The sequence below is a fragment of the Balaenoptera ricei genome, chromosome 16 (genome assembly GCF_028023285.1).
Source record: "Balaenoptera ricei isolate mBalRic1 chromosome 16, mBalRic1.hap2, whole genome shotgun sequence".
NCBI classification, from domain to species: Eukaryota; Metazoa; Chordata; class Mammalia; order Artiodactyla; family Balaenopteridae; genus Balaenoptera; species Balaenoptera ricei.
Genome location: NC_082654.1, coordinates 34,554,218 through 34,581,386, shown reverse-complemented (window position 1 = coordinate 34,581,386; position 27,169 = coordinate 34,554,218). Strand labels below are relative to the sequence as shown.

At 35.9% G+C, this 27,169-nt stretch overlaps 1 protein-coding gene across 7 annotated transcripts in view; it reads left to right on the top strand.

The window, feature by feature from the left end:
- The window catches only part of EXOC6 (exocyst complex component 6), a 208,275-nt gene that overhangs the window by 94,598 nt on the left and 86,508 nt on the right, over positions 1-27,169 (top strand). For all 7 annotated transcript variants that reach the window (XM_059899894.1, XM_059899897.1, XM_059899896.1 and 4 more), the window contains exons 13-17: positions 1,644-1,741; positions 5,788-5,893; positions 10,648-10,757; positions 14,597-14,708; positions 15,258-15,392. In XM_059899894.1, coding sequence (XP_059755877.1) covers positions 1,644-1,741; positions 5,788-5,893; positions 10,648-10,757; positions 14,597-14,708; positions 15,258-15,392 — 561 coding nt within the window. The remainder of the gene's footprint in view (positions 1-1,643; positions 1,742-5,787; positions 5,894-10,647; positions 10,758-14,596; positions 14,709-15,257; positions 15,393-27,169) is intronic.

Sequence of the window (27,169 nt, the reverse complement as noted above, 5' to 3'; positions counted from 1 at the left end):
TGAGCCTGCGCTCTAGAGCCTGCGTGCCACAACTTCTGAAGCCCGCATGCCTAGAGCCTGTGCTCCGCAACAAGACAAGCCACCGCAATGAGAAGCCCATGCACTGCAACGGAGAGTACCCCCCGCTTGCCGCAACTAGAGAAAGCCCGCGCCCAGCAACAAAGACCCAACACAACCAAAAATAAATGAATAAAATAAATAAATTTATTAAAAAAACCCAACAAAACAGTGATACTGGGAAGATTTCTGGAAGAAAGAAAGGTAGTAAATGATAGAGAAGAATGATAGGTTTGAATGAGATTTGTAAAGGAGGTAAAATCAAAAGAATTTGATGACTGATCAAATGTGTTTGTTTTGAGGGCATTTAGATGACTTTCAGGTTTCTTTCCTGATAAATTGGATTGATGATAGAGCTATTAACAGGGATAGGAAATAAGAAGAACACTTGGTTTAGTCTGAAAGGGAAGAGATAAGTTAACTTTAATGTGCCTGTTGGCAGACTGACTAGAGATGTCTAATTGCTGTTGGAATTAAATATTTAGAATTTATAGAGGTCTAGCTAGAGATACAGATTGAGAATAATCAGAGAAAGTAGTGTTTGAAGTCAATCAACTTGAAATTGCCCTAGAGAGCTAGAAGAAAAGATTGAAGGATAGAGATAGAAGAAAAAAGGAATCCAGAAGGATTACTCATAGATAAAAGGAGAACAAGGAGAGAGAGTGGTGTTATAGAATTCAAAACAGAAGAGTTTCAAGAAACAGAGGTAAGTGGAGTGAGAGATCATGGAATTTTATATTCAGGAGATTCTCTGTGACATTGCTAAGAGCAGCTTCAATAAAGGAATAGGAGTGGGAGTTAGATTGTAGTAGGTTTGGCTATGGAAGGAGTGACACAGGAAATTGAGGGAGGGCTTTTATGTTTTCTTTAGTTGTTCTTGGTTTAAAGATGGGAGGCAATTTAGCATGTTTATTTAGTGAAGAGAAAGGAGCTAGTGGAAGTTAAAGACACAGCAGAGTGAGTAGATAATCCATGGAGCAGTTCCTGCAGGAGGAGATAGGATCAAGACCAAAGATGAAGACGTAAGCCTTGAAGGGGAATAGGGACAACTTTGAGGCAAGCAGAAATGTTTGGTCCTGATATGGGTAGCATTTCAAATGGATTTGGAGTTGCAAAGGAATAAAGTTTTGGAGTGTTATATTTGATAACTTTTCCCTGTACAACAAAGTCAGTGTTAAATTGAAGGTGCAAAAGGAAACCATCATGTTTCAGACAGAATGTATTCTCTTTTCTTCTTGTATCTTATTTAGGGACAACTTCCCAAGACACAGATATGTAGATCACTAATCTTGAACTTTTTCTCCAATTCTGACTTCTAATACTTTTTAAGGTTAACAGTGTAATCCAGACAAAAAAGAGAAAGAAGAAATAGAAAAATTATTCCAGTTCATAAAACTCTTTCTAGACTCTTTTTTACCTAGTACAACTTAGTAGAAAGTCAAAAGGATATCTTTTTTCATACTGTTGGGATGGCATACAATGTGATACAGTGACCACTTCACACAGTTCTCTAGTATTCTGAACTTTTAAAAATGAATATCTTTATTTATTTTACTTGTTTATCTGCTTTTTTGTGTGTGTTTTAGGGTTATGGTTTTCCAGTGAACCAACTTTTTGACCTTTTATTTGAAATAAGAGATCAATACAATGAAACACTGCTTAAAAAATGGGCTGGAGTTTTCAGGTTAGTCTAAGCCATGGTGCCTTAATGTAATGAAAAAGTTTGTCAAATGCTAAAGTAATTGGTTTTTGCATTTAGCAATAAAAAATGCTTATAATATTTTTTTATTGTGGTAAAATATATATAACATAAAACTTACCATTTTAACCTTTTATGGATGTACAGTTCAGTGGTATTAAGTATATTCACATTGTTGAAACCATCACCACTATCCATCTCCAGAAGTTTTTTATCTTCCTAAGCTGAAACTCTGTACCAGTTAAACAGTAACCCTCATTCTCTTCTTCTAGTCCCTGGCAATCACCATTCTGCTTTGTCTCTATGAATTCGACTACTCTAGGTACTTCATATAAGTAGAATCATACAATGTTTGGTTTTTGTGTCTGGATTTGTCTGTTTTTTTGTGTCTGGATTATTTCACTTAGCATAATGTCTTCAAGGTTCATCCATATTGTGGCATGTGTCAAAATTTCATTCCTTTTTAAGGCTAAATAATATTCCGTTATGTATATCACATTTTATTTATCCATTCATCCACTTATGGATATTTGGGTTGTTTTCACCTTTTAGCAATTGTGGATGATGCCACTATGAACCTTGGCGAACAGTTATCTGTTTGGGTCCCTGTTTTCAATTCTTTTGGGCATATACCCAGAAGTGGAATTGCTGGATTGTATGGTTAATATATGTTAAATATTTTGAGGAACCTCCATACTGCTTTCCACAGTGGCTGCACCACTTATAATCAATTTTTAATTGTTCTACTTTTAGTCCTAATCTCTGTAGTTTTTTGCCCCAGTAAATGATTAGATATGAGGCTGTAACTGTTCAATGGTATTTAGTACTAGAGACAAAAATTTATGGCTTATAAATTTTGTTTGGGAAAAGTGCTATTTTTACAAACAACATAATTGTTAAATTAAAAATCTTAAAGTATCTAATTAGGACAATTATTTTTGCTTTAACCACTTGCCTTCAGGGCACAAAGTATTTTAGTAACTATATAATTTTGTATTGCCATGAAAAGAAATATCAACTCCTTCCTTTTTAAATTCTAAAAACTTTTCTCTCTCCTTTTGTGCCTTTCTCCCTTCCTTCCTTTCTTTATTCTTTGTTTCAACAAAAAGTCAATCTTGAGAGCTTACATTTAGGTTAGCCAAAATATGATAGAAACAATGTGGCAATAATAGTTGATGTTATTAAAATAGAAAATATGTTAAATGATTTAACACTAGCTTGGCATTTACCCCATCAGTTTTCAAAACCTATGGAGGGCTGGCCTTCTGAATACTGTGATAGAAATCTTTTAAAATACCGAAGTGGTTTACAAGGTTATACACTTCTATTAAGATGAACTAAATCCTTATTTAAGCTTTTTGTATTAACATTCCATAGGAGTGATCTTGTCAGGATGTTGTCCCAAATGAATAATTGACAGTCTTAGATGAGTCATGTATAAATATTACCAATTTTTGATATTTAGTATTTTAGAAATAGAGGTAGTGCTTATTGATAGGGATGGTAATCTATAATGTATATGCCATGATGTAATGTGATATAATATGATATCTTTATTTATATATATTTGTATATAAAAATCTTTACTTATAGGATTTCTGTTATTAACTTACCCTTTTCAGAAGAGTGTTTTAAGTTTTTACAGTTGCTGATAGATTTGTATTGAACCAGCTATTCTCTCTTATCTATCTTAAGACTTCTAGTAGTGAGATTGTTCCTCAAGATTGGGGAAACTGTGAGGTATTGTTTTCTCTCTGAAAAGCTAATGGGTTCCTTCAAAAAGATAGGATTAACATTATCCTCCATTATCATCATGGATTGAGAGCAAATGATAGCATGTCAATTGTAATTACCAAATATATTTTGACTTCTACTTTCAGTACTGTTCTAGGTCATGCTTTTGACTTAGATTTTTAAGAAGTAGCAGATTTTAAGCTTTTTTTGTCCTTGATCTGTATCTTCAAAGACTGTACAAGTAGTGAATTGACAACCTAACAATTAAATGGGGAAAAAGTAAAAGTTATCATCAGTACTGAATAATTAAAACTTGACGATGTCCATGATAGAATTTATGATCTGACTACTGTCATACTTTGTTTATCCATGTGTGGTTCTCTCCACCTATATTGTGAGCACTAGTGTTTTATTTATATTCTTGATTGCCTAGCTCCAAACAGAGTCGTATTTTAACTACCTTGTGCACCTCAGTGATTTACAAGCACGTGACTTTATTTCCAGCCTCTCATTAAGATGCCAGAGCCATTTATCAATTAGATATCCATCATCCACTGCCCAAACCATATCCTTCTCTTAAGTTCCTTACCTCAGCAAATGTCTCTGATGAGGTGAGCTATACATCATTTGTCCATTTGCCCTGTCTAGAAACCACAGATTCATCAGGATTATATAATACTTTCCCTCATAATCCTCATTTAGTTTCTAAATCCCATATATTTTACTTTTTAAAAACTCTTGTTTCTGCCACGTCCTCTCTTCCTACACAAATACAGCTTTAATTCAAATTCTCGTCACTTCTTATTTGGATTATTCAGTCTTTCTAATTGGCCTCTCTCTGTTCATTTTTGTCCTTTTCCTAGTTTTTCCTCCACTGTGTGAAAGTCTTCCTATGACATTCCTCTGCTTAAAACCTACTATGGTATTCCATTGCCTACAGGATAAAATCTGGGTGCCTCAGTTTGTCCATCTGCCCAGCCTCATTTTAAACCATGTCCCTTGAATACTTTATACTCCAGTAGTACTGCACTACTTGTGGTTTTACTCAACCCCTCCCCACACTCATACTTTTTCTCCCCTTATGTTTTTGCATGTTATGTTCCATCTTTCTGAAATGCTGTTTTCCCATAATCTCATTAGAAGTGTTTCTTTTCATCTTTGAAGACCCTACAGAGCCCGTAGCTTCTCTGTAAAACTTTTCATGAGATGTCCCCCACCTACTCTGATAAAGTTAATCACTTCCTCCTTTGTCTTATTTCTGAAACTTGCTCCTCTTTTATTGTACGTATAACACATCATTATAAACATTATAATTTGTTTACATATCTATCTCTCCTATTAGGTTTGAGAACAGGGATCTTGCTTTTATTTTCATGAGGGTAGGGAGTTTTCATCAGAGTTAGCCCAGACTAGCACATAATAGGTGCTCAGTAAATAAAAATCAAACTGAATTATTGATTAAAAGGAAGTTGATTGGACAGCAGGTATATTAGGGCAGGCTGAGTTATGCTACGGTAACAAAAATGCCCAAAATCTCATTGGATGAACACTGGCATTTTATTTCTCACTTGCACAGAAGTCCATAGTGGGTCTAGTAGTCCAAGATTTGAGCTTTTGACATCTGTAATTCTACTTTCTCAACATGGTGATCTCCCCTATCACTGTGGGACTAAGGGTCGCACAGTTAGTTCATAAATGCTTTAGACTTAAAGCAACACATGTAACTTGTATTCACAGTCCAATGGCTAAAACTAATCATATGACTTTGCCTATTTGGTGAGTAGTAAATGTGTCTGCCTTACTAAGTATAAAAGGTCCTTTTCTAAGTACAACATTATGAGAGACAAAAAAAAATGGAAGACGTTGTTTTTATCTTCAAGGTGCTTATGGTCTAGTCTAGTTGGAAAGAGAAGACAGAAAACATACAACTTGAGAGTTGTTCCTATCAAGATATGTGACTGGGATACTCTTCACCTCATTTTTAGTTGTAATGAGTTCGTTCAGACTATATCATCTTGAGAATTGTTCTAGACTAGAAAATAAAAACTAAATTGCTGAGAGGATGTAAAATAAACAAGTGGAAAGAAGAGATTGCACATTAATTTTGAGGGACAGACTTATTTGGTATTGGATTTCAGAATTCTGAGTGATTAGGCACTGTTTTCCTGTTTAGAACTTTAACTGACACACAAAAAATGATTTTGTAATTGTTGGGGTTTTTTAAAAGTATTGTCCTATAGCACTCTATTGATATGTTTTCTAATATTAAATTTCAATTCTGTCTTCTTTCTTAACAGGGACATTTTTGAAGAAGATAATTATAGTCCCATCCCTATTGTTAATGAAGAAGAATATAAAACAGTCATCAGTAAATTTCCCTTTCAAGATCCAGACCTTGAAAAGGTACAAGCTAGTTCTTAATTCAAGAATTTTCTTGAAAATAAATTAATCATATTTATTACTACATTATATTAACCTGACATTGTGAGAATAGCTTCTTTTGAGGCTTTTGTTGTTATTGTTGTGTTATTTGAGAAAATTAATTGTGTTTTGTTAACTTTTAAAGATTATGTTACTACTACTACTACTATTTTGGTGAGGTTAAGAAAGGACTTTCCTGGGGCTACTAGGAGCCGTTGTCCCAAATGTTAGGTGGATTCCCAGGGCAGGTGTTACTATCGTTGGGTGGGTTCCAAATTAGATATACTAAGAAGTAGCAGCAAGAGAAGCCACTGTAATGAGCTGCAACAAGAGAAGCCACTGTAATGAGAAGCCCACACACCGCAACAAAGAGTAACCCCTGCTCACCGCAAGTAGAGAAAGCCTGCACACAGCAATGAAGACCCAACGCAGCCAAAAATAAAATAAATAAAATAAATAAATTTATTTAAAAAAAAAAAGTTTATCTTGGTTAAGTAAGAGGTGTATGAAGGCAATAGCCACCTGTAAATTTTTCCTGAAGTAAGAATGTCTATTTTTGGAGTCAAGATGTCTGAACAAAAGATAGGCTAGAGAAAGGAAATAGACCACTATGTAGAGTATTCTGGAAATACACCTGATTGCCCATATGCATGCGTGCACACAGAAACACACACGCTTGTACCAATCCAGTATCCCTGGATAGAATTAGATCTTATGAGAAAAGGATATCATATTTCCTGTTATTATCACCTTTTTCATTCTCTTCATTTTTGATTTTTTTCCCTTAATCTTTTTTATTATTTTTCAACACTTTATAATTTAGTCCTTTTCTACATTTTTATCCCTTAATAATGAACAAGAGTGAATTCTGAATGAGTTGTGTGAATTGTGACTGTAAATTTTTATGTTACATTTGTATATACATAAACTAAGCATATTATGTGTAATAGTCACTAAATACAGGACCAAGTAATTTAATACATAGCTTTTAGATTATAGCTAACACTGCCATTGAATATAATTGTATTCTAATACACACAAAAGACCAGAATAATTATTCTAGTTCTGTATTTTTGAAACCCCAATCAAAGTTTCCCTGTCAAGAAATATTACGAGGGACTTCCCTCATGGCGCAGTGGTTAAGAATCTGCCTGCTAGGAGTTCCCTGGTGGTCCAGTGGTAAAGAATCCGCTTTATAATGCAGGGGATGCGGGTTCAATCCCTGGTCAGGGAACTAAGATCGCATATGCCACGGGGCAACTAAGCCTGCATGCCACAACTACTGAGCTCGTGCGCCTCAACTAGAGCTGCGTGCTCTGGAACCCACACGCCACAACTACAGAGCCCATGCACCCTGGAGCCTGTGCACCACAACTAGAGAAGAGAAAACCCACACACCACAACTAGAGCGAAGCCCACACGCTGCAATGAAGAGCCTGCATGCCTTAGCGAAGATCCTGCGTGCTGCATCTAACACCTGACGCAGCTAAAAATAAAATAAATAAATAAATACTGAAAAAAAAAAAAAAAAAAAGAATCCGCCTGCCAATGCAGGGGACACGGGTTCGATCCCTGGTCTGGGAAGATCCCACATGCCGCAGAGCACCTAAGCCCGCAGGCCACAACTACTGAAGCCCGCGTGCCTAGAGCCTGTGCTCCACAACAAGAGAAGCCATGGCAATGAGAAACGCGCGCACTGCAACGAAGAGTAGCCCCCGCTCACCGCAACTAGAGAAAGCCCGCGTGCAGCAACGAAGACCCAATGCAGCCAAAAATAAATAAATAAATAAGTAGACAAACAAATTTATTTTTTTAAAAAGAAATATTACGAGAATATTCTCTATCTCACAGCTTGGCTTTGTTTTGTTTTAGTTACTGGTAATAAATGTGTTCAGGATATAGCATCTGCAAAAATAGCACTGGATTTGGTCTGGATTCATGTGCCAGCTCTGTCTGTGGCTTATTATGGGCAAGTGTCTTACCCTATTTGGGCATTTTTGCCTCATCTGTCAAATAAGGAGGTTGAACTAAATAATCTCTAATGTCTCTTCTAATTACACTAAACTATTCTAAATAGATTTATAGTTAAAAGGATATTTGATTTTGCTTGTAGGGTACTTCCAAAATATACAGCATCTGAGGATTAAGCTTGTTAAGAATTGTATTCATTGGTTTGTGTATTCATCATTAAAAAGAACTATCATTAAGGCAAAAGGCACATGAAAAATTTAAATGTGATAACTTAGAAATCCCTTAAGTTATTTAGTAATAGTCTCTTGGTTGTGTGTTTATATATTTAATTTTTTCCTATTTTAAGTATAATTTTCAATTAAAACGATTGAAAAAGATGTAAAATTGTCTCTCAAATAACATGAGTTATTTTCAGCGGAAATTACAAGTGAGAAAGGAATGACACTGAACATATATGCTAAAATCTGTCTTTTTGCAGATAGCTGTGCTAATTTAACTAGGATCCTTTGGCTAAAATAAGAACATGTTCATATTGTCTTTAATGTCATTAAAATAAATTCTTAAAGTTGAAATATCTTTCAAATAGTTAATATTGGTTTCATTATTCTGCAAAACATAACTTGGAGGTGAGTTAGCTCTTACATTATTATAAGGTGATTTTAAAGAATAGCAACTCTTTGGTTGATTTTTGTAGTACTCCTAATTCAGTTCCTAAATTTGGAAAGGTTGAACCTACCAGTTTTGGAGAGAGACTGCTCTCTGCAAATGTTTTCACTACCAGCTTATTGTAAGTTTCTTTCTGCTGGAGGTACCTAAGAGTACCTATGTTAATTCATATATTTATCATTCACCTGCTATCTAGTAGACACTGTGCTATGCACTAGTTTTTCAGTCTCTGCTGTCAAGGAACTTGTAGTCAAGTGAGGGATAGATTAAATAAACAGGAAATTACAATTCACAGAAGTTGGCCCTGCTCAAGATAGAAGAAGCAGCATGGAGAAAGGCTGTACTTCTGCAGTATATAGTACAAGGTTGATGAAGTGCAATAGATGAAGATCAAAAAATGAAGATGAAGTAGAAAGTGGCAGACTATAATAGGCCTTGTAAACAATGTTAGGGAGTTTAGCCTGATGGCTCGGATAAGTCACCACCAGATTTCAAGCAGTAAAAACATAATCAGATTTGTGCTTTGGAAAGATCTCTCTGGCTAGTGTGTGGGGAATGGATTGGAGAAGAGTAAGGATGGGATACTAGCTTGGGGATTGTTGCAGTTATTTTGGCAAGAGAGATTGGTGACCTGAATGGGAGTTATGGCTGTGGAATTTGATTTGAGATATTTAGGAAGTAGGAATGACAGGAGTTGATTATCACTTGCCTATGAGGGATGATGAAGATAGAGGCACAAGTGTGATAGCCACATTTCTGCCTTGGATGGTGGTAGCATTCACTAAGATAGGAAACGCAAGAGGAGCAGATTTAGAAAGAAGGGATGATCATTTCACTTTTGGTTCTGTTGAGAATGTCTCAAATGTTACAGCTAAATGGAGGTGTTCAAATGTTAGTTAGATATACAAATTTGCACTTCAGGAGAAAGATTTGGCCTAGAGTTTTAGATTTGGGAGATATTGGCACTGGCATGGTGAGAGTAGGTGAGATTCTCCAAGGACAGTATGTGTGGTAAGAAGGGAAGAAGGTGTAGGATAGAACCCTAAGGAGTAGCAATTAAGGGATGGCTAGAGGAGGAGATACAGAGAAGGTAGAGAAACAGAGGAAAACCAGTGTGGGTCATGGATTCCAAGGAAGGAGAGAGCATTTAAGAAGCAGGAGGTGAGACTTCCCTGGTGGTCCAGTGGTTAAGACACTTTTTTTCCAATGCAGGGGGCATGGGTTCGATCACTGGTCGGGAAACTAAGATCCCACATGCCCCGTGGAGCGGCCAAAAATAAATAAATAAAATGGGGGTTTATTTAGGGGGAAAAAAAAAAAAGCAGGAGGCCCATTGTGTCAGGTTAATCAGGTAACACGAAAAGTTATTGGATTTAACACCTGTGAGGTCATTGGTGACCTTCGTGAGGGTGTTTTCAATGATGTAAACAAGTTGCAATGAATGTGAAGATTGAAGTAGATTAGGCTTCATGAAGGGTAAAGAGGGGGCTTTTAGTAACAATCTTCGGGAGAGTTTACCTTTTGGAGACTGAGAATTTGCTAATGGATGTTGGCTGATAAAGCATTTTAGCCAAGAAGCACACTGTAAACCTTTAGCTTCATACTGGCGTTAGATGTATATAGGTCGGAAAGCTGCTGTAAGGTATTCTAGTAGTTATGGAATGAAGTGGATACTTTCTTAAATTGGCATTCAAGCGAGTGAAGGGAGTCTTAGAATTATTTGATGACACTGGGCCAGGAAGCTGGCCCATAACTTTCATGCCAACCTGACTCTTGTATTATGGCTGCAAGGAAGCAGAGAGTTAAGCATCTTCTGCAGGATACTTATCATCAGGACACACACTTATATACTTTCTCTGCTTGTTAGAAGTCTGATAACATGATTTAAGAAACAGGTAAATTGCCACATTATTTTCTTCAGAAATATTTTGGTTCTTTTTAAAATCTTAAAAATAATGAGATAACAGTAGACTTTAAAATGCAGGTATTAACTACTAATTCAAATGTGAAATCAATTTAATTTTTACATTTTTGAGGTGATTAGAGTATCTTTTTCTAAAATTTCAGAAACAGTTTCAACTTTGTTTTTCTTTCAACAGCAATCTTTCCCAAAGAAACTGCCCATGTCTCAATCAGTGCCTCATATTTATATTCAAGTTAAAGAATTTATTTATGCCAGCCTTAAATTTTCAGAGTCATTACACCGGAGGTAAGTTTATTAATAAGAAATGTATCTTTATCATAGCTATTTTTGTGAAACATTAACACTTGATTTTTAGGCCATGACTCTTCAGTGGACTATTATCTCGTTGGAAGGCTTACATATCTTAGTGGCATTTGGGGTTAACTAGAAATGCAACCTCAGACCTACTGAATTAGAAACTGAGGATGGAGCCCTTGGCTTTACCAAGTACTCCGGGTGATTCTGGTGCACTCCAAGTTTAAGAACCACTGCCTTAAGCTTCATCATACTCTCCTAGTCTCTTATACCAAAGTTTCTAAACATGGATTTTAAAGACATTAGCTTATAACATAACACACACAATATCATTCAGCATTGGAAAAACAGTGGATACAAATGAGTATTTACTGAAAAGGAATGACAGACTATTACAGTGGTAGTTTTCATTAGCGGAGCTCTAATGGTCCAAGAGCTACCAATAATTTATGCCTATCTTTTTTTTCATTGAACATTCTAAAGTTCTGATCTAAAACAGAGCAGTATAATGCAGTAGTTAAGAACATAAGCTTCAGACTTACACCTGAGTTTGATTCTTGATGTTGACACTCACTAGCTGTAGTAGGACTTTGGGCAAGTCACTTAATCTGTTTAAATTGCAGTTCCGTCATCTGTAAAATGAGAGAAATAACTCATAGGATGGTTTTAAGAATTAAATGAGGTAGTGAGTGTGTATAAAGCACTCAGTGTAGCCTGGCACATGGTAGGCACATAAGACGTAGGAGCAGATGAGATACTACAGTATAAGATGTGAGACTAGAGCTTGGAGTTTTTATATTTCATTTGCAGGCACTGGGGAACTGTTGAAGAATTTTTAGCTAAGAAATGACATGACTGGAGTAATATTTTAGAAAGTTTACTCTGGCCTCAATGTGGATGGTAGATTGGAGGTAAACTGTAGAAAGTACAGAAATTTAGCAGTTTGGAATTAACTTTTGTTTATTTACAGAGGAGAGACAGTGGATCTCTAATTGTTATTTGATTTTTAAAAATAAATTTATTTATTTATTTATTTATTTTTGGCCGCATTGGGTCTTTGTTGCTACGCGCGGGCTTTCTCTAGTTGCGGCAAGCAGGGGCTACTCTTTGTTGCGGTGCACGGGCTTCTCATAGTGGTGGCTTGTCTTTGTTGTGGAGCACAGGCTCTAGGCACGTGGGCTTCAGTAGTTGTGGCACGCGGGGGCTCAGTAGTTGTGGCTTGCGAGCTCTAGAGCGCAGGCCTGGTAGTTGTGGCGCAGGGGCTTAGTTGCTCCGTGGCATGTGGGATCTTCCCGGACCAGGGCTCGAACCCGTGTCCCCTGCACTGGCAGGTGGATTCTTAACCACTGTGCCACCAGGGAAGTCCCGTTATTTGATTTTTTACCACATTTATAACACCAAAGATAAAAGCCCTTAGTCATAATATTATGTGTAATTATCCCTAAAGCTTCCCTACTGACTGACTAGAAGTAGAATTGCCCCCTCAGTTCTGGCTTTTTTTGTGCATGAACTCCTAGCATTCTAAAAGGTAAATGTTGTATACTAATGCTACAGCAGAAAAGATTATCATTTTTTCCTTCTCTCTTTGATAAAAATATTTGTCATTTTTGTTAGTTCAATATCCAGTCATTCTATTTAACTCTATGATACTATGTTTTTCATTTAGCAAGGCTTTTTATACTTACATTTTTTAAATTAGCTTTACTAAATAACATTGGCTATTTTCGTTTCATAGTTCAGAATACAGAAAGCATAGTTAGTATAAAAATATCTAAATCTAAATTTATTCTAGTTTATCAGCTTTCTGACATATTTTTGTTTTAAAAATTTACATCTGTGGCCTAAAATTGAGCTGTCACTTTTTTTTTTTTAATTTGTCATTAAAGAATTATGGGAACATAACTTTCTGTGTTTAAAGCTCTTTTATTATGTTTAAAAATATTTTGCAGTTAGATTTTTAGACCAAAAAGATGCTTTGGAGCTCTTACAGTAAAAATGTTTGGGGTTCTTTTTATATGTGAATAAAAGCAGGGCCAGAGAATTAAGTGATTTCATGATGAGACTCTAAAGTCTCAATTATTTGGTTGCAGAGAAAACATCTGGATCTAATATGATCTTTAAGAAATTTTCAGTTTTCATAAGAGGCTAAGCTCTAAAATAATTTAGGAGATTTATTGTATATTGATATTTAATTACTGTGTTATTTGTTATTTAAAAATTAGGAAGAGTACAGGTTATAAGCTCAAAAGAGAAGGAGTTAAGGAAAAAAAATTGCTCAGTTAGGATAAAAACCTCTTGGAGAAAATCCTGGTCATTGTTGGGTAAATCTTGCTGGCACGAATAGGACATAGGTGCTGATAGGTTTTCTTTCTCTGCTTTTACTTACGGAAGAAAAAGATGCATTGATTCAGCATTCAAGGAAGTTCAGGGGAATTAAACAAAAGACATTATCTGTCATGCATAACTTTTCATCTGAAAAGGGTGCTATACAGGGTGTCTTTAAGCATAATTTGAGTGTGTCAGAAAGGAAACCAGAGGACTTGGCAACCACCTCCTTTATATCGGTGTGAGTACTGTGAGTACGTTGCTTGTTCTAGGGACACTATTGATTTCTGTCAGAGAGTTTGCTACTGTGTAGCGCTGAAACCCTACTGGTATATATATGCTATTCCCTGGGAAGTCTTGACTTTAGATACCAAGAAATCAGAGAGACATATTCTCCTCAGGTCTGCCAGAATTAGAACAGAAATTGAATTAGTACCTGCATTAAAATGGAGAACATTAGAATAGTAGTGAAAGTTACCTATGTTTTGTCAAATCTTGTTCTATTTGCATATTTAAAATAAATGTAAACTAGTAAATATTTGTACTTCATAGATTTTTAAGAGTAATGTTTTAATAAAGTAAAAAGTGAAAGGGTGCTAAAATTAAAATGTTAGACTGTGTTTAAGGCAGTGAGTCTCATCTGGGGCAGTTTTGCCCCCCAGGGTATATTTGACACTGTCTAGAGGCATTTTTGGGTTGTCACAACTAGGGGGAAGAGTGCTACTTGCATCAGGCGGGTGGAGGCCAGGGATGCTGCTGAACATCTTTCAATGGTACAAGACAGCTCCACAACAAAGAGTTATCTAGCCTAAATGTCACTAGTGCTGAGACTGAGAAAACTTGGTCTAAGGACAGCTTGACCGTTTTGATAATGAGGCTATATACAAAAAATCATGACTTACTTAAATTGAAGGCCTAGTGGTTAGAAGAAAATAATAAGCTTTTTAGTGCTATTCTAGTCATTTTTAGGATGTTAAGAAACATCATAAGGTTAGTTCCTCCCTCTCCCAAATTAAAACTAGTGTAAGGCAATTAATTTCTTTGAATCTTTTTAAAAAAAATCTCAGTGGAAATGGATAGCTTAGTTATATTAAAATCAAATCTAGCAATTGTATCCAGAGAGTTCACGTCAATTTGTATTTTAAAAGTAATTTTAGCTATAGTTGTATATAAAGTGTCTTTGAAAGTGGCTGTCCCATAATGGAGTCATAATTTAAGAATAGTTTTATTTCCTTATACTAAGTACTCCATGGTTTTACTGTAATGGTTAATTGAATACATTTAAATTATTCTATAAATGAACATTCTACTTTATGGAAAGTATCCCTTTTGTGAAACTAAATTGAATTGAAATATGTGATTTAATAGATATGAATGATTGTAATTTATTTAAAGATATAAAGGAATTAGAGCAAATTATTTTAGTAAATTACGTTAAATTATTTAGGAAGCTAACCAATTGTAACCCTTGTGGAAACCTTAATAATATCAACCTTTGTTTTTAGCTCAACAGAAATAGATGATATGCTTAGAAAATCAACAAATCTGCTGCTGACCAGAACTTTGAGTAGCTGTTTACTGAATCTTATTAAAAAACCTCACATAGGTTTGACAGAGGTAGGTTAAAAAGATATTTATAGCTAAATGTTTCATTATATGAAACACTTATTATAAATTAATTTATTGCTGAACATCATCCTATAAAACTAGCTTTCCATTTTAAATGTATTAATAGAAGTGGATTTGTTTTAAAATAAAAGCATCAGTGTAAATTCCAGTGATGTGAGGGAAAAGGGTTTATGTGGGGAATAGTGGATAGCTGATGATGTTAGAAGATATATGGAGATTCATGTTTGCCAGACTTTACATGAAAAGTGAAAATACTCACTTTTTTTACTTGGTGAATGTTTAAAATTTGAAAAAGTGCTTTGAAAAGTTATTTTAAATTAGTTGGTAGTTAGACTCTTGGTTATTTTTTTTAGATGATAGCATTCATAAGCAGTATTTACAGCAGGCTTTTGAAATCAGATAATCAGTCGTATCCTATAATGCTATAATTACACAGAAGTGGTACAGTTGCTGGAAGTAATAATCCTAATTTAAAAAATCAAATGGCTTTGTATACATGTAACCTGCATTTCACTGGAGGCATTTTCTATTTTCTAGCTAGTGCAAATCATTATAAACACCACACACCTGGAACAAGCTTGCAAATACCTTGAGGACTTTATAACTAACATTACAAATATTTCTCAAGAAACTGTTCATACCACAAGACTTTATGGGCTCTCTACTTTTAAGGTATGTAAAAATCTGACCAAAAGTTTTTATTTCAGTCACTGTAAGCAAACTTTTAAAAAGTAAAGACAATTTTTGTTATACACATGATTCCATTATATTTCTAACAATTGAAAATTAGAGGTAATCAATGTCAACAATGAGCAGATAAATGTCAGTTCCTTTTTGGCATTAAACATCTTTGTTAAAATGAAGAAAAATATATTGATTTTCTATAGCTGTATTACATTTTCTTCATGTTTTGAAGACTTAGAGTAGTGCTGAATCAGTCTAACTTGATTTTCTTTCGTGTCTCACAGTTTAATAGTTAATTGTATACGTAATATATATAAGTGTGTGTGTGTTTGGAAAATAAAATTGTAAGAAGAATTAGACAAGTGTAAGATTTGCTTTACATCCTTTATTGGCTCTGATCTGAAGAAAAGTAAATATTGCCTTATTACATGTTATTCAAGTCCTACTCTTTTCTGAATGGACAGATTTTTGTTTATATAATACCATGGGATATAACAAAAGATTAATTAATGGTTGTTTTAAGCATTATGAATTAAATAATTTCATAAATTTGTTATATAAACTTTTATTATTTTATTGATTTGGGATCATGTAAATGAGACACTGGCATAGTCTAGCAAAATAAATCCTTTTGCATTGAATATTTTGTTAAACTAATATAAACCATTTATTGATCCCTTATCTATAAAATAGGCTTGCTAGTTTAACCTCATAAGCCCTTTCTAAGTTTTCTATTAAAAAGGATTCTCATCTTCCCTACTCCTGCTATATTATAAATTACCCAATTTATCTCCTAAAATTATAGTATAATCATTTACATTTTAAAAATTCAGTATACTTGTATTTAGATATAACTAATTTAATGTTAACAGTAACCAGACTTTGCAGTCTAGTGGTTAAGACTCCGCACTTCCAATGCAGGGGACGCAGGTTTGATCCCTGGTTGGGGAACTAAGATCCCACATGCCACGTGGTGCAACCAGAAAAACCCAAAAAACAAAAACAAAAAACAGTACCCAGACTTTGAAAGTGTGAAGTCCAGAAAAGACCCTTGGTTCCTAAAATTATCTGTCTGGCCCCCAAGTCTTATGCTCCTCTGATGACTCTTGAGCCCATGTTGTCATCCTAATCCATAAGACACAAATGCAGATGGTATCTGAGTGAATGAATTAATAAAATTATTTATTAAAACTGAGACAGAAGCCGGACAAAACAGGCATTCATTTATTCAGATAGTATAGTACAGTAATTAAGGGCACATACTCTGGAGTTAGACTGCTGTGTGACTTTGGCCACATTCTTTCATTTTAATGATTCCTGGTTTTATTATCTACAAAATTAGAATAGCAATATATTATCTACCTCATACAATTATTCTGAGGATTAAAGGGGATACTTAGCACAGTGCCATTTGTTGTACATGATCTGTGTTCTGAGCACTCTGTTAGGTGCTGAAAATATAGAAATGTATCCCTGCCCTCAAGGAGCTCACAGGAGAAAAAACTATAAAAAGACACTTGACAATATGATATAATAAGTACCATAATATAGGAGGAGACTCCACAAATTTGTAGACATTTATTTATCCACAAATTGATTCTTTGCTTCAATATTAGATTTTACACAATCCTTTTTCTTTCTTGCTCTCTGTCCTTATGTCCATGTGTTACTCATATGCTGTCAAGAAGGGATTTACTAGGGAATGGAATTGTAAGCATATTTAACTATTAACATTATATTTAATAGGCTTACTCTGTACTTTGATTAAAACATGAAATGCGTTGACATCTGGTGTATCTAGGGATCTTCAGGCAATTTTTCTTATCAGTTGTAAGTCAAAGAACCACACATACTGGAACATGATGCCTCAGATTAAGGAATCTTGGAACTACACTTCTCAAAATCTGCCTGTTGAGAGGAAGTGTTTAGAAATGTTAGCTCTGGTCCATCGTTCCAGTGGTCCTTAAGTTGTAGATATTTAGTTGAAGCTACAGCTGCCATAGGATACCCCTTGGGTTTTCTAGGAAATCAAGTTCAGCCTGTACAAATAGTAGAGCATCCTTATTTTTTGTTGTTTATTTTTTGTTTTATTTTTGCACAGAACTCAGGAAACCCTTTCTGTTTTATGATATAAAAACAAGAGCTATTTCAAGCTCAATATTTGAAAGTTAAGTGTTCTTCAACTCTTCCTTTGATCTGTTTCAAGAGGAATTTGTCTTAAACTGTGCTATGAGAAAGCAATTCAACAGGGAGAATCATTAAATCAACATTAAAGTGAATTACTGAGGGAGATTGGGGGAATTTCCATTCACAGTGAATAGTCAATCTGTAGATGATTAAAGTACAGTCTTGATTACAGACATTAGCATGGATTGCTTAGTTAACCTCTTAGCCTAATTCTTTTCAGTCCAGTGACCTGATCAAACATATTTCTATTTAGTTGCTTAATGATTATAGAAGTAAGCACTTACATGATCCTTTTACCCATACCTCCATTTGCTTCCCCTCCAAAATCCCACATATGCATATACAAAGTGGTAGATTTTATATCATATTTGTTTACTTTATGAAATATTATATAGACTGCCTTGTTAGCTTGCCTTTCATTGTACTAAATCTGTGAGTGATACAAAAGAGGTAAAGTAAGTAGTTCCTGCCCTCAAGCAGTACCACAGCTTTTTTTTGAAATTAACCTGGACCCACACTGAGAGCTACTTGAAGCTAATATAAGACTTCTAACTGAAAAGATTTGCATCAGAATAGAGGGGAAAATGGGAATACCATTCCCTTTTTAATCTGTGTAGAGAAATGGCCCAGTTCTTTTTCTTTGGCATCAGAGCTTTTTAACTTTGCTCCCTGGAGCTTTTCCAACCTGCCACCCTGAAGAGTCCTTTCCTTTTGAGTCCTGGCAGTGATTGCAACTGTAAATGCCTAGAAAGAATATGCTTGTGATTCTTTTTCAGTTTGCCTTTTTTAATCTATTGATGAGTATGTAGCAAAGTGTTTTTAGGATTATGACTAAAGTGACAGTGGTAAATTATCTTTGATTAAGGGCTTGAAATTCTCTTCCTGTGGAGCAAGGACATGGTACGTGGACTCTAAAAAAACTTATTTTTTTAAATGTAGCATTCATATATAAGCACACACAATTTATAAATGCAATAATTATAAATAGATACAGCTCAATTAATTATTAAAAAGTGAACACAGACTTCCAATTTCTAGTCCGGCATGTAAAGAGCTGGGAAGTTATCACTCTGTGCCAGCAAGTAAAAAGCTGAGAAAACTGAAAAAATCAACTCTTCCTTGATCTTTCAGAGAAGTAAGACCACAGGACACACTGCTGCCCCCAAAATTGGAGAAGTAGGCAAATACAGAGAATCACAACTTAATGGAGTAGAAACCCATAGGAATCATTACTGGGGTAGGAAAACCTGAAGTATAATTAATGAATATTAGAAAATCAGTATGGACAAGTTTGAGAGTTAAAACTCCAGGGGAACCCAGTCTTAGAGGGGGCACCAAGTTCTCCCAGTGAAGATTTGAGGAAAATCCTCTTACATTTCCAGCAGGGGCAAGGGAAAAGGAACCATTTTGAAATATGCCAGAGCATTCTGTTCTTTAAGCATTCCGTTTTTCTAAACAAGACCTAACCTCAAAATAAACTATTTACCAGTGCCTAAACTAATGGGGGAAGGGAAACACCCAACTCCAGCCTGCTCTGGCCATCCTGTCCAACTTGAGGGGTGGAAATGAAAAGCAGATGTGAAGTGCACAGCTAAGGGGCAAAGGCTTACTTAAAGATGAAGACCTAATCGTAGTACTAAAGAACACTTCCCCTCTCCCACTGTCTTACTGCCACATTACTAAAGGCCTAATTACTGCAATTCTTTTCACCCAGTACACCATGTCCAGCTATCAGGAAAAAATTACAAGGCAGACTAAAAGACAAAAAATACAGTTTGAAGAGATAGATACGGTATTAGAACCATATTCAGATATGTCAGGACTATTGGAATTATCAGACCAGGAATTTTTTTTAAAAAAACCTATGATTAGTATGCTAAGTACTTTAATGGATAAAGCAGACAACATGCAGGAACAGATGGGTAATGTAAGCAGAGAGATGGAGAATTTAAGAAAGAATCAAAAAGAAATGCTAGAGATCAAAAACACTGCAACAGAGATGAATAATGCCTTTGATGGACCTATCAGTAGATTGGGCATGGCTGAAAAAAGACTCTCTGAGCTTGGGAATCTGTCAAGAGAAACTTCCAAAACAGAAAAGCAAAGAAAAAAACACTGAACAAGAATATCCAAGAACCGTGGGATGACTACAAAAGGTGTAGCATACATGCAATGGGAATATTAGAAGGAGAAAAAAGAGAGAAAGGAACAGAAGCAATATTTGATCCAATAATGACAGAGATTTCTCCCAAATTTATGTCACACAACAAACCATGTATTCAAAAAGCTTAGAGAACACCAAGCAGGATAAATACCGAAATAATTACACCTTAGGCATATCATGTTCAAAACTGCACAAAATTAAAGATAAAAAATCCGGGGCTTCCCTGGTGGTGCAGTGGTTGAGAATCTGCCTGCCAATGTGGGGGACACGGGTTCGAGCCCTGGTCTGGGAAGATCCCACATGCCGCGGAGCAACTAGGCCCGTGAGCCAGAGCTACTGAGCCTGCGTGTCTGGAGCTTTTGCTCCGCAACAAGAGAGGCCGCGATAGTGAGAGGCCCGCGCACCACGATGAAGAGTGGCCCCCACTCGCCGCAACTAGAGAAAAGCCCTCGCACAGAAACCCAACTCGCACAGAAGACACAACACAGCCAAAAATAAATAAATAAATATTTAAAAAAAAAAATATATATATATATATAAAAAAATCTGTAAAAAAAAAAGATAAAAAATCCTTCAAGAATCTAGAGGAAAAAGCTTACCTAGACTAACAAAGATAAGAATTACATCTTACTTCTCTTCATAAACCATGTAAGCAAGAAGAGAATGGAGGAAAATATTTGAAGTGTTGAGAGAAAAACACCAACGTAAAATTTTATATACTATGAAATTATCCTTCAAAAGTGAAGGAAAAATACTTTCTCAGACAAACAAAATTTGAGGAAATTTGTTGCCAGTAGACCTGCCTTGCAAGAAATGTTAAAATAAGTTCTTTAGAAGTAAAGAAAATGATATAGGTCAGAAACTTGGATCTATATAAAGAAAGGAAGAGCATCAGAGAAAGTACAAGTGAAGGTAAAATTCTTAATTGATCTAATAGATAACAGTTTGTTCAAAAGAATAATAGCAATGTGTTCAATTATGTATGCTTTTATATATATATATAGTTGTATGTATATATGTGTATTTATGTATGTTTACATGAATGACAGTAATGACACAGGGTAGGAAGGGAGGAATTACGATTATTTTGTAATTATAAGGTACTCACACTACCTATGAAATGGTGTAGTGTTAGTGTTATTTGAAAGTGGGCTTGGAATAATTGTGAATATATATTGGAAACTCTAGGGCAACCACTAAAAAACAGCTAAAAAAAAAAGAAAAAAAAGTGCAACCAATGTGCTAGGAAAGAAGAGAAAATGGAATCATACAAATGCTCAGTTAATACACAAAAGACAGAAAAAGAGGAACATAGAAGTAGAAACAAAGAACAAGTGCAACAGATAGAAAACAGTAACAAATATGGTAGATATTAATCCAGCCATCAATAGTCACTTTAAACATCTCTGGTCTAAAAACACCAACTGAAAGACAGAGATTGTCAGAGTGGATCAATAAAACAAGACCCAACTATATGTTGTTTATAAAACCCACTTTAAATACAAAGACACACATAGATTAAAAATAAGTGGATGGAGGGACTTCCCTGGTGGTCCAGTGGCTAAGACTCCATGCTCCCAAATTCAGGGGGCCCGGGTTCGATCCCTGGTCATGGAACTAGATCCCACATGCCGCAACTAAAGATCCTGCATGCAGCAACGAAGATCCCGTGTGCCGCAACTAAGACCTGGTGCAGCCAAACAAACAAATAAATATTTTTAAAAAGTATTCAAAAATAATTAGTGGATGGAGAAAGATATACGATGTTAACACTAATCAAAAAGTGGGAGTGGCTATATTAATTTCAAACAGAGCAAACTTCAGAGCAAAGAAAGTTATTATTAGGGATCAAGTGGGCCATTACATAATGACAAAGGGGTCAATTCTCCAAGATGACATAACAATTCTTAATGTGCATGTGCCTGACAATGGATGGTCAAAATATGTGAAGCCAAAACTGATAGAATTTCAAGGAGAAATGGATGGATCCACTGTTACAGTTAGAGACTTCAACACGACTCTTACCAGAAATGGTCAGATCCAGCAGACAGAAGATCGGTAAGAACATAGTTGAACTTAACAACACCATCAATCAACTGGATATAATCAACATTTATAGACTACTTATCCAGCAACAGCAGAATATGCATTCTTCTCAAGCTCACATGCAATCTTCACCAAGATAAACCACATTTTGGGGCATGAAACACACCTTAACACATTTTAAAGACTAGAAATCATACAGTGTCTGCTGTAAGACCACAATGGAGTTAAACAAGATATCAATAACAGAAAGATAACTGGAAAATCCCAAATACTTGGAGATTAAACAACACACTTCTAAATAACATGTGGTTCAAGAAAGAAAAGCATAAAAAGGAATATTATGAACAACTCTGCCCACAAATTTGACAACCTAGATGAAATGAACAAACTTCTTGAAAGACACAATCTGCCAAAACTCACACAAGAAGAAATAGACAACCTGAATAGGCCTGTATCAATTAAAGAAATTGAATCAATAATTAATAACCTTCTGAAACAAAGCACCAGGCCCAGATGGGTTTACTGATGAATTCTATCAAACATTTAAGGAAGAAATTACACCAATTATCTACAGTATCTTTCGTATAGAAGCAGAGAGAATACTTCTCAATTCATTCTCTGAGGCCAACATTACCCTAACACCAAAACCAAACAAAGACATTATAAGAAAAGAAAACTACAGACCAATATCTGACATGAACATAGATGCAAAAATCCTTAGCAAAATATTATCAGATTGAATCTAGCAATTTATAAAAGGAATTCTACATCAGGACCAAGTGGGATTTATCCTACTATGCAAAGCTTGTTCATCATTCAAAAATCAGTTAATATAATCCATCATATCAGCAAGCTAAAGAAGAAAAATCACATGGTTATATCAGTAAATACAGAAAAAGCATTTGATAAGATTCAACCCCCATTCTTGATAAAAACTGTCAGTAAACTTGTAATAGAGGAGAACTTCCTCAACTTGATAAAGAATATCTACAAAAAACCTACAGTTAGCATCATACTTAATGGTGAGAAACTTGAAGCTTTCCCACTAATGTTAGGAACTAGGCAAGGATGTTCCCTTTCACCACTCCTTTTCAACATCAAACTGGAAGTTCTAGCTAATGCAGTAAGAAAAAGAAATAAAAGATATACCGATTGTGAAGGGAGAAGTAAAACCATTTTTCTTTGCAAATGATATGACTGTTTATGTAGAAACTCTGAAAGAATTAAAAAAAAAACTTCTGAAACTAATTAGCAACTATAACAAAGTTTCAAGGCACAAGGTTAAAGTATGAAAGTTAATAGCTTTCCTATTTTTCAGTGCATTAAGTGGCTCAAGCTGCCATAAAAAACAAACAAAAAGCCATAGACTATGTGGCTTAAACAAGAAAATTTTATTTTCTCACTGTTCTAGAGGCTGGAAGTCAGAGATTAAGGTACCAGCATGGTAGGTACTGGCTTACGGATGGCCACCTTATCACTGTGTCCTCATGTGGTAGACAGCAAAAGAGCTCTGATGGCTCCTCCATTTCTTATAAGGGTGCTAATCCCATCATGAGGGCCCCGTTCCTCATGACCTCCTCTAAACCTAATTATCCAAAGTCCCCATCTCCAAATACCATCACACTGGGGGTTAGGGCTTCAACATATGAATTTTGGAGGCACATAATTCAGTCCATAACATTCTGCCCTGATCCCCAAAATTCATGTCCTTGCATCCAAAATACACTCATTTCATCCCAAGAGCCCCCGAAGTCTTAACTTGTTCCAGCGTTAACTCTAAGTTCTTACGTCCAAAATCTTATCTAAATATCATTTAAATCATATATGGGTGAAACTCCAGATATGATTCATTCTAAGGCACAATTCCTCTCCAGTTGCGAACCTGTGAAACCAGACAAGTCATGTGCTTCTAAGATATAACTGTGGGACAGGCATAGGATAGAAGTTCCATTCCAATAGGGAGAAAGAGAAAAGAAGGAAAGGGGTGACAGGTCCCAAGCAAGTCCAAAACTTAGCATGGTGAATTTCATTAGATCATAAGGCTCAAGACTAATCCTCTTTGGTTTAGTATTCTGCTTTCTAGCCTTGCTGAGGTGGGGGTTGTGCCTCTGCAGCTCTGCCTGGAGGGGGCCCACCCACAAGGCTCTGGGTGGCTGCCTTGTGACTTGTTGAATCTGAGACAGTGGCCCCCCTTTTTGAACAAGGAGGCAGCTCTGATGATCTCTGAATTACCTTAGGGGTTATTATTCACTTGTCTTGAAGAATAGCACATAGTTGTTGCTATTAGCTCTGTGGTCCTGTCCTGTAACATCTAAGAAGTCCAGTAGCCTCCCTTCATTTTCAAATTGGCAGTTTCTGCTCATGTAGTCCCATAATCTCTTATGTATGTATGTATGTATGTATGTATGTATGTATGTATGTATTTATTTTTGGCTATGTTGGGTCTTCGTTGCTGTGCGCGGGCTTTCTCTAGTTAACGCAAGCGGGGGCTACTCTTCGTTGCGGTGTGCGGGCTTCTCATTGCGGTGGCTTCTCTTGTTGCAGAGCACGGGCTCTAGGCGCGCAGGCTCCAGTAATTGTGGCACGCGGGCTCTAGAGCGCAGGCTCAGTAGTTGTGGCGCACGGGTTTAGTTGCTTTGCGGCATGTGGGTTCTTCCTGGACCAGAGATCGAACCCCTGTCCCCTGCATTGGCAGGTGGATTCTTAACCCCTGCACCACCAGGGAAGTCCCCCATAATCTCTTTACCAAGTGATAGTTTAGCTATACCCTTGGAGTTCTCTTGCTAACCTGCTTTCTCAATTTTTGCAGTATGGACAAGTTGAGAATTTTCCACATCTTTAAGTTCTGATTCCTTTTTGCTTAACAATTTTTTATTCAATTCGTTTCTCTCTTTTCTCATTTTACTATAAGCAGTCAGTATGAACCAAGCTGCTCCTTCAATACTTTGCTTAGAAATCTCCTCAGCTAAATATCCAATTTCATTGCTCACAAGTCTGTCTTCCACGAAACACTAAAACATGAACATAATTTAGACACTCTGTATGATACTGTAATGGTGGATATATGTCTTGATACATTTGTCCAAACCCATAGAATATACAGCACCAAGAGTGAACCTTAAACTATGGCCTTTGAGTAATAATGATATTTCAATGTAGGTTCATTTATGGTAACAAATATACCTCACTGGGGGGCATTTGACAGTGGCAATGTGGGGTCAGGAGGTATATGGGAAATCACTGTACCTTTCTCTCAATTTTGCTATGCACCTAAAACTGCTCTAAAAAATAAATTCTATTTAAATTGAAAAAAAGTGAACTCACCCATGTAATTATGAAATCAAGAAATAAAACATTAGGTAAGTAGTATTGTAGAAGCCTTCCTCATCCCTCTTCCCAATCATTATCTCTGCCTTTCAGTACTGACTCTTAATAGTACTGATTAGTTTTGTCTGTTTGGGGCACTATTTATATGGAATCATATATAGTGCATCTTTTTGTGTATCTCACTTCTTTCACTCAATGTGATATTTTGGAATATTTCATTTGTGTTGCTGCATGTAACTGTAGTTTATTTTCAATTCAGTGTAGTATTCCATTATAAAATTTACTACAGTTTATTTTCAGCTACTCAGAGACTTGTTTTTGCTTTCTTCTTGATTATTGACTGCAAATGTGACCTCTGAATAACTGAGGTGTTATTGTATGAATAAAATAAAATTCTTATTTATTTAATTTTTAGTGGTAAAAATATAAATTCATAAACTGATATAATCATACTTTTAAAACTAGTAAGGTGTTAGGAAGTTTAAAAATTTCTCATTTAAGTTATAACTGTTACATTATTTTACATATAAAGTTGATTTATTTCTGCTTTGCTATTACACTTGCAGTATTACTTCTTGACTGATTAATTACATTTCAACTTCTGATTACTCATGTGCTTTGTACATAGTCTTGTGTTATTGGTGGAGTGTTCCTTTGTACAACTTAGTGTTTTATTTATGCAACTTGGTTGTCATTTTTAAAAAGTACGTGACATTTATTTCTTTTGTCACTCATTACCACCAGCTTCTCCTTATCTTCCCCCCATTAGAGAGGGCTGCATAAAGCAGTTTCATGCTTGCAGCTGATTTAATACATTTGAATGACGTAAAGTCCTAAAAGATAGATCAGAAAAAAGCAAAAAGCCAAAGCTTAAATATTTATTGAATAAATAATTAGTTTAATTATACAGAAAAGTAAAAAATGGGGATGCTACTTCGCCAAAAATATAGAAGCTTAACAGAAAAAAAAAGCATTTTTCAGCTCTATAAGCAAAAGAGGAAGATCACAAAATTTATGGACCCCATTGATACATGAATGTGCTCAGCTTTCTGTTTTTCTGTAATTTATCATCAGTAGGCAGTTACTTACAGCAAGTGCCTCTTACAAAGGTGTGGAAAGCAGAAACAGAATAGGGAAGGAAATGGTTGAGGATACTTTCAAAAGCTATATCAGATGATGTGCAGACCTGATCACAAACAACCTAGATTACCTAAGAAGTGGCAGATGCTACTCCAAAGCCCCTAGACATTCTTAAAAACTTTTGAGATGGGCTTCCCTGGTGGCGCAGTGGTTGAGAATCTGCCTGCCAATGCAGGGGACATGGGTTCGAGCCCTGGTCCGGGAAGATCCCACATGCTGCGGAGCAACTGGGCCCGTGAGCCACAGCTACTGAGCCTGTGCGTCTGGAGCCTGTGCTCCGCAACAAGAGAGGCCGCGATAATGAGAGGCCCGCGCACCGCAATGAAGAGTGGCCCCCGCTTGCCGCAACTGGAGAAAGCCCTCGCACAGAAACGAAGACCCAACACAGCCATAAATAATTAATAAATAAATAAATAAATAATAAAAAGAAACGTCAATCTTTAAAAAAAAAAAAAAAAAAAACTTTTGAGATACAGAAGTCCCTGAAAACTGGAAAGGTAAATATGTAGCACTTGCCTTTTTAAAAGAAAAAGGAGGTAGTTTGGTAATTTGAGAATTAGAAAATGATTCAATTTATAATGATTTACAACGGTCCCAGATAATCCAGAAGCTGGATTTTGAATTATTCTAGACTCTGATTCTAGTTCAAAACATATACTGCCCTTTTTGGCCTATTGTTAGAAGTGGAGTAGCGTAGCAAGTGGCTCTGTGGTAGACTTAGGTTTTTCTAGGACCTACTTTGGTAAGGAGCAAGAAATGAAATACTTTGTCCTGGGACTTCCCTGGTGGCACAGTGGTTAAGAATCCGCCTGCCAACGCAGGGAACATGGGTTTGATCCCTGCTCCGGGAAGATCCCACATGCCGCGGAGCAACTAAGCCTGTGCACCACAACTAAGCCTG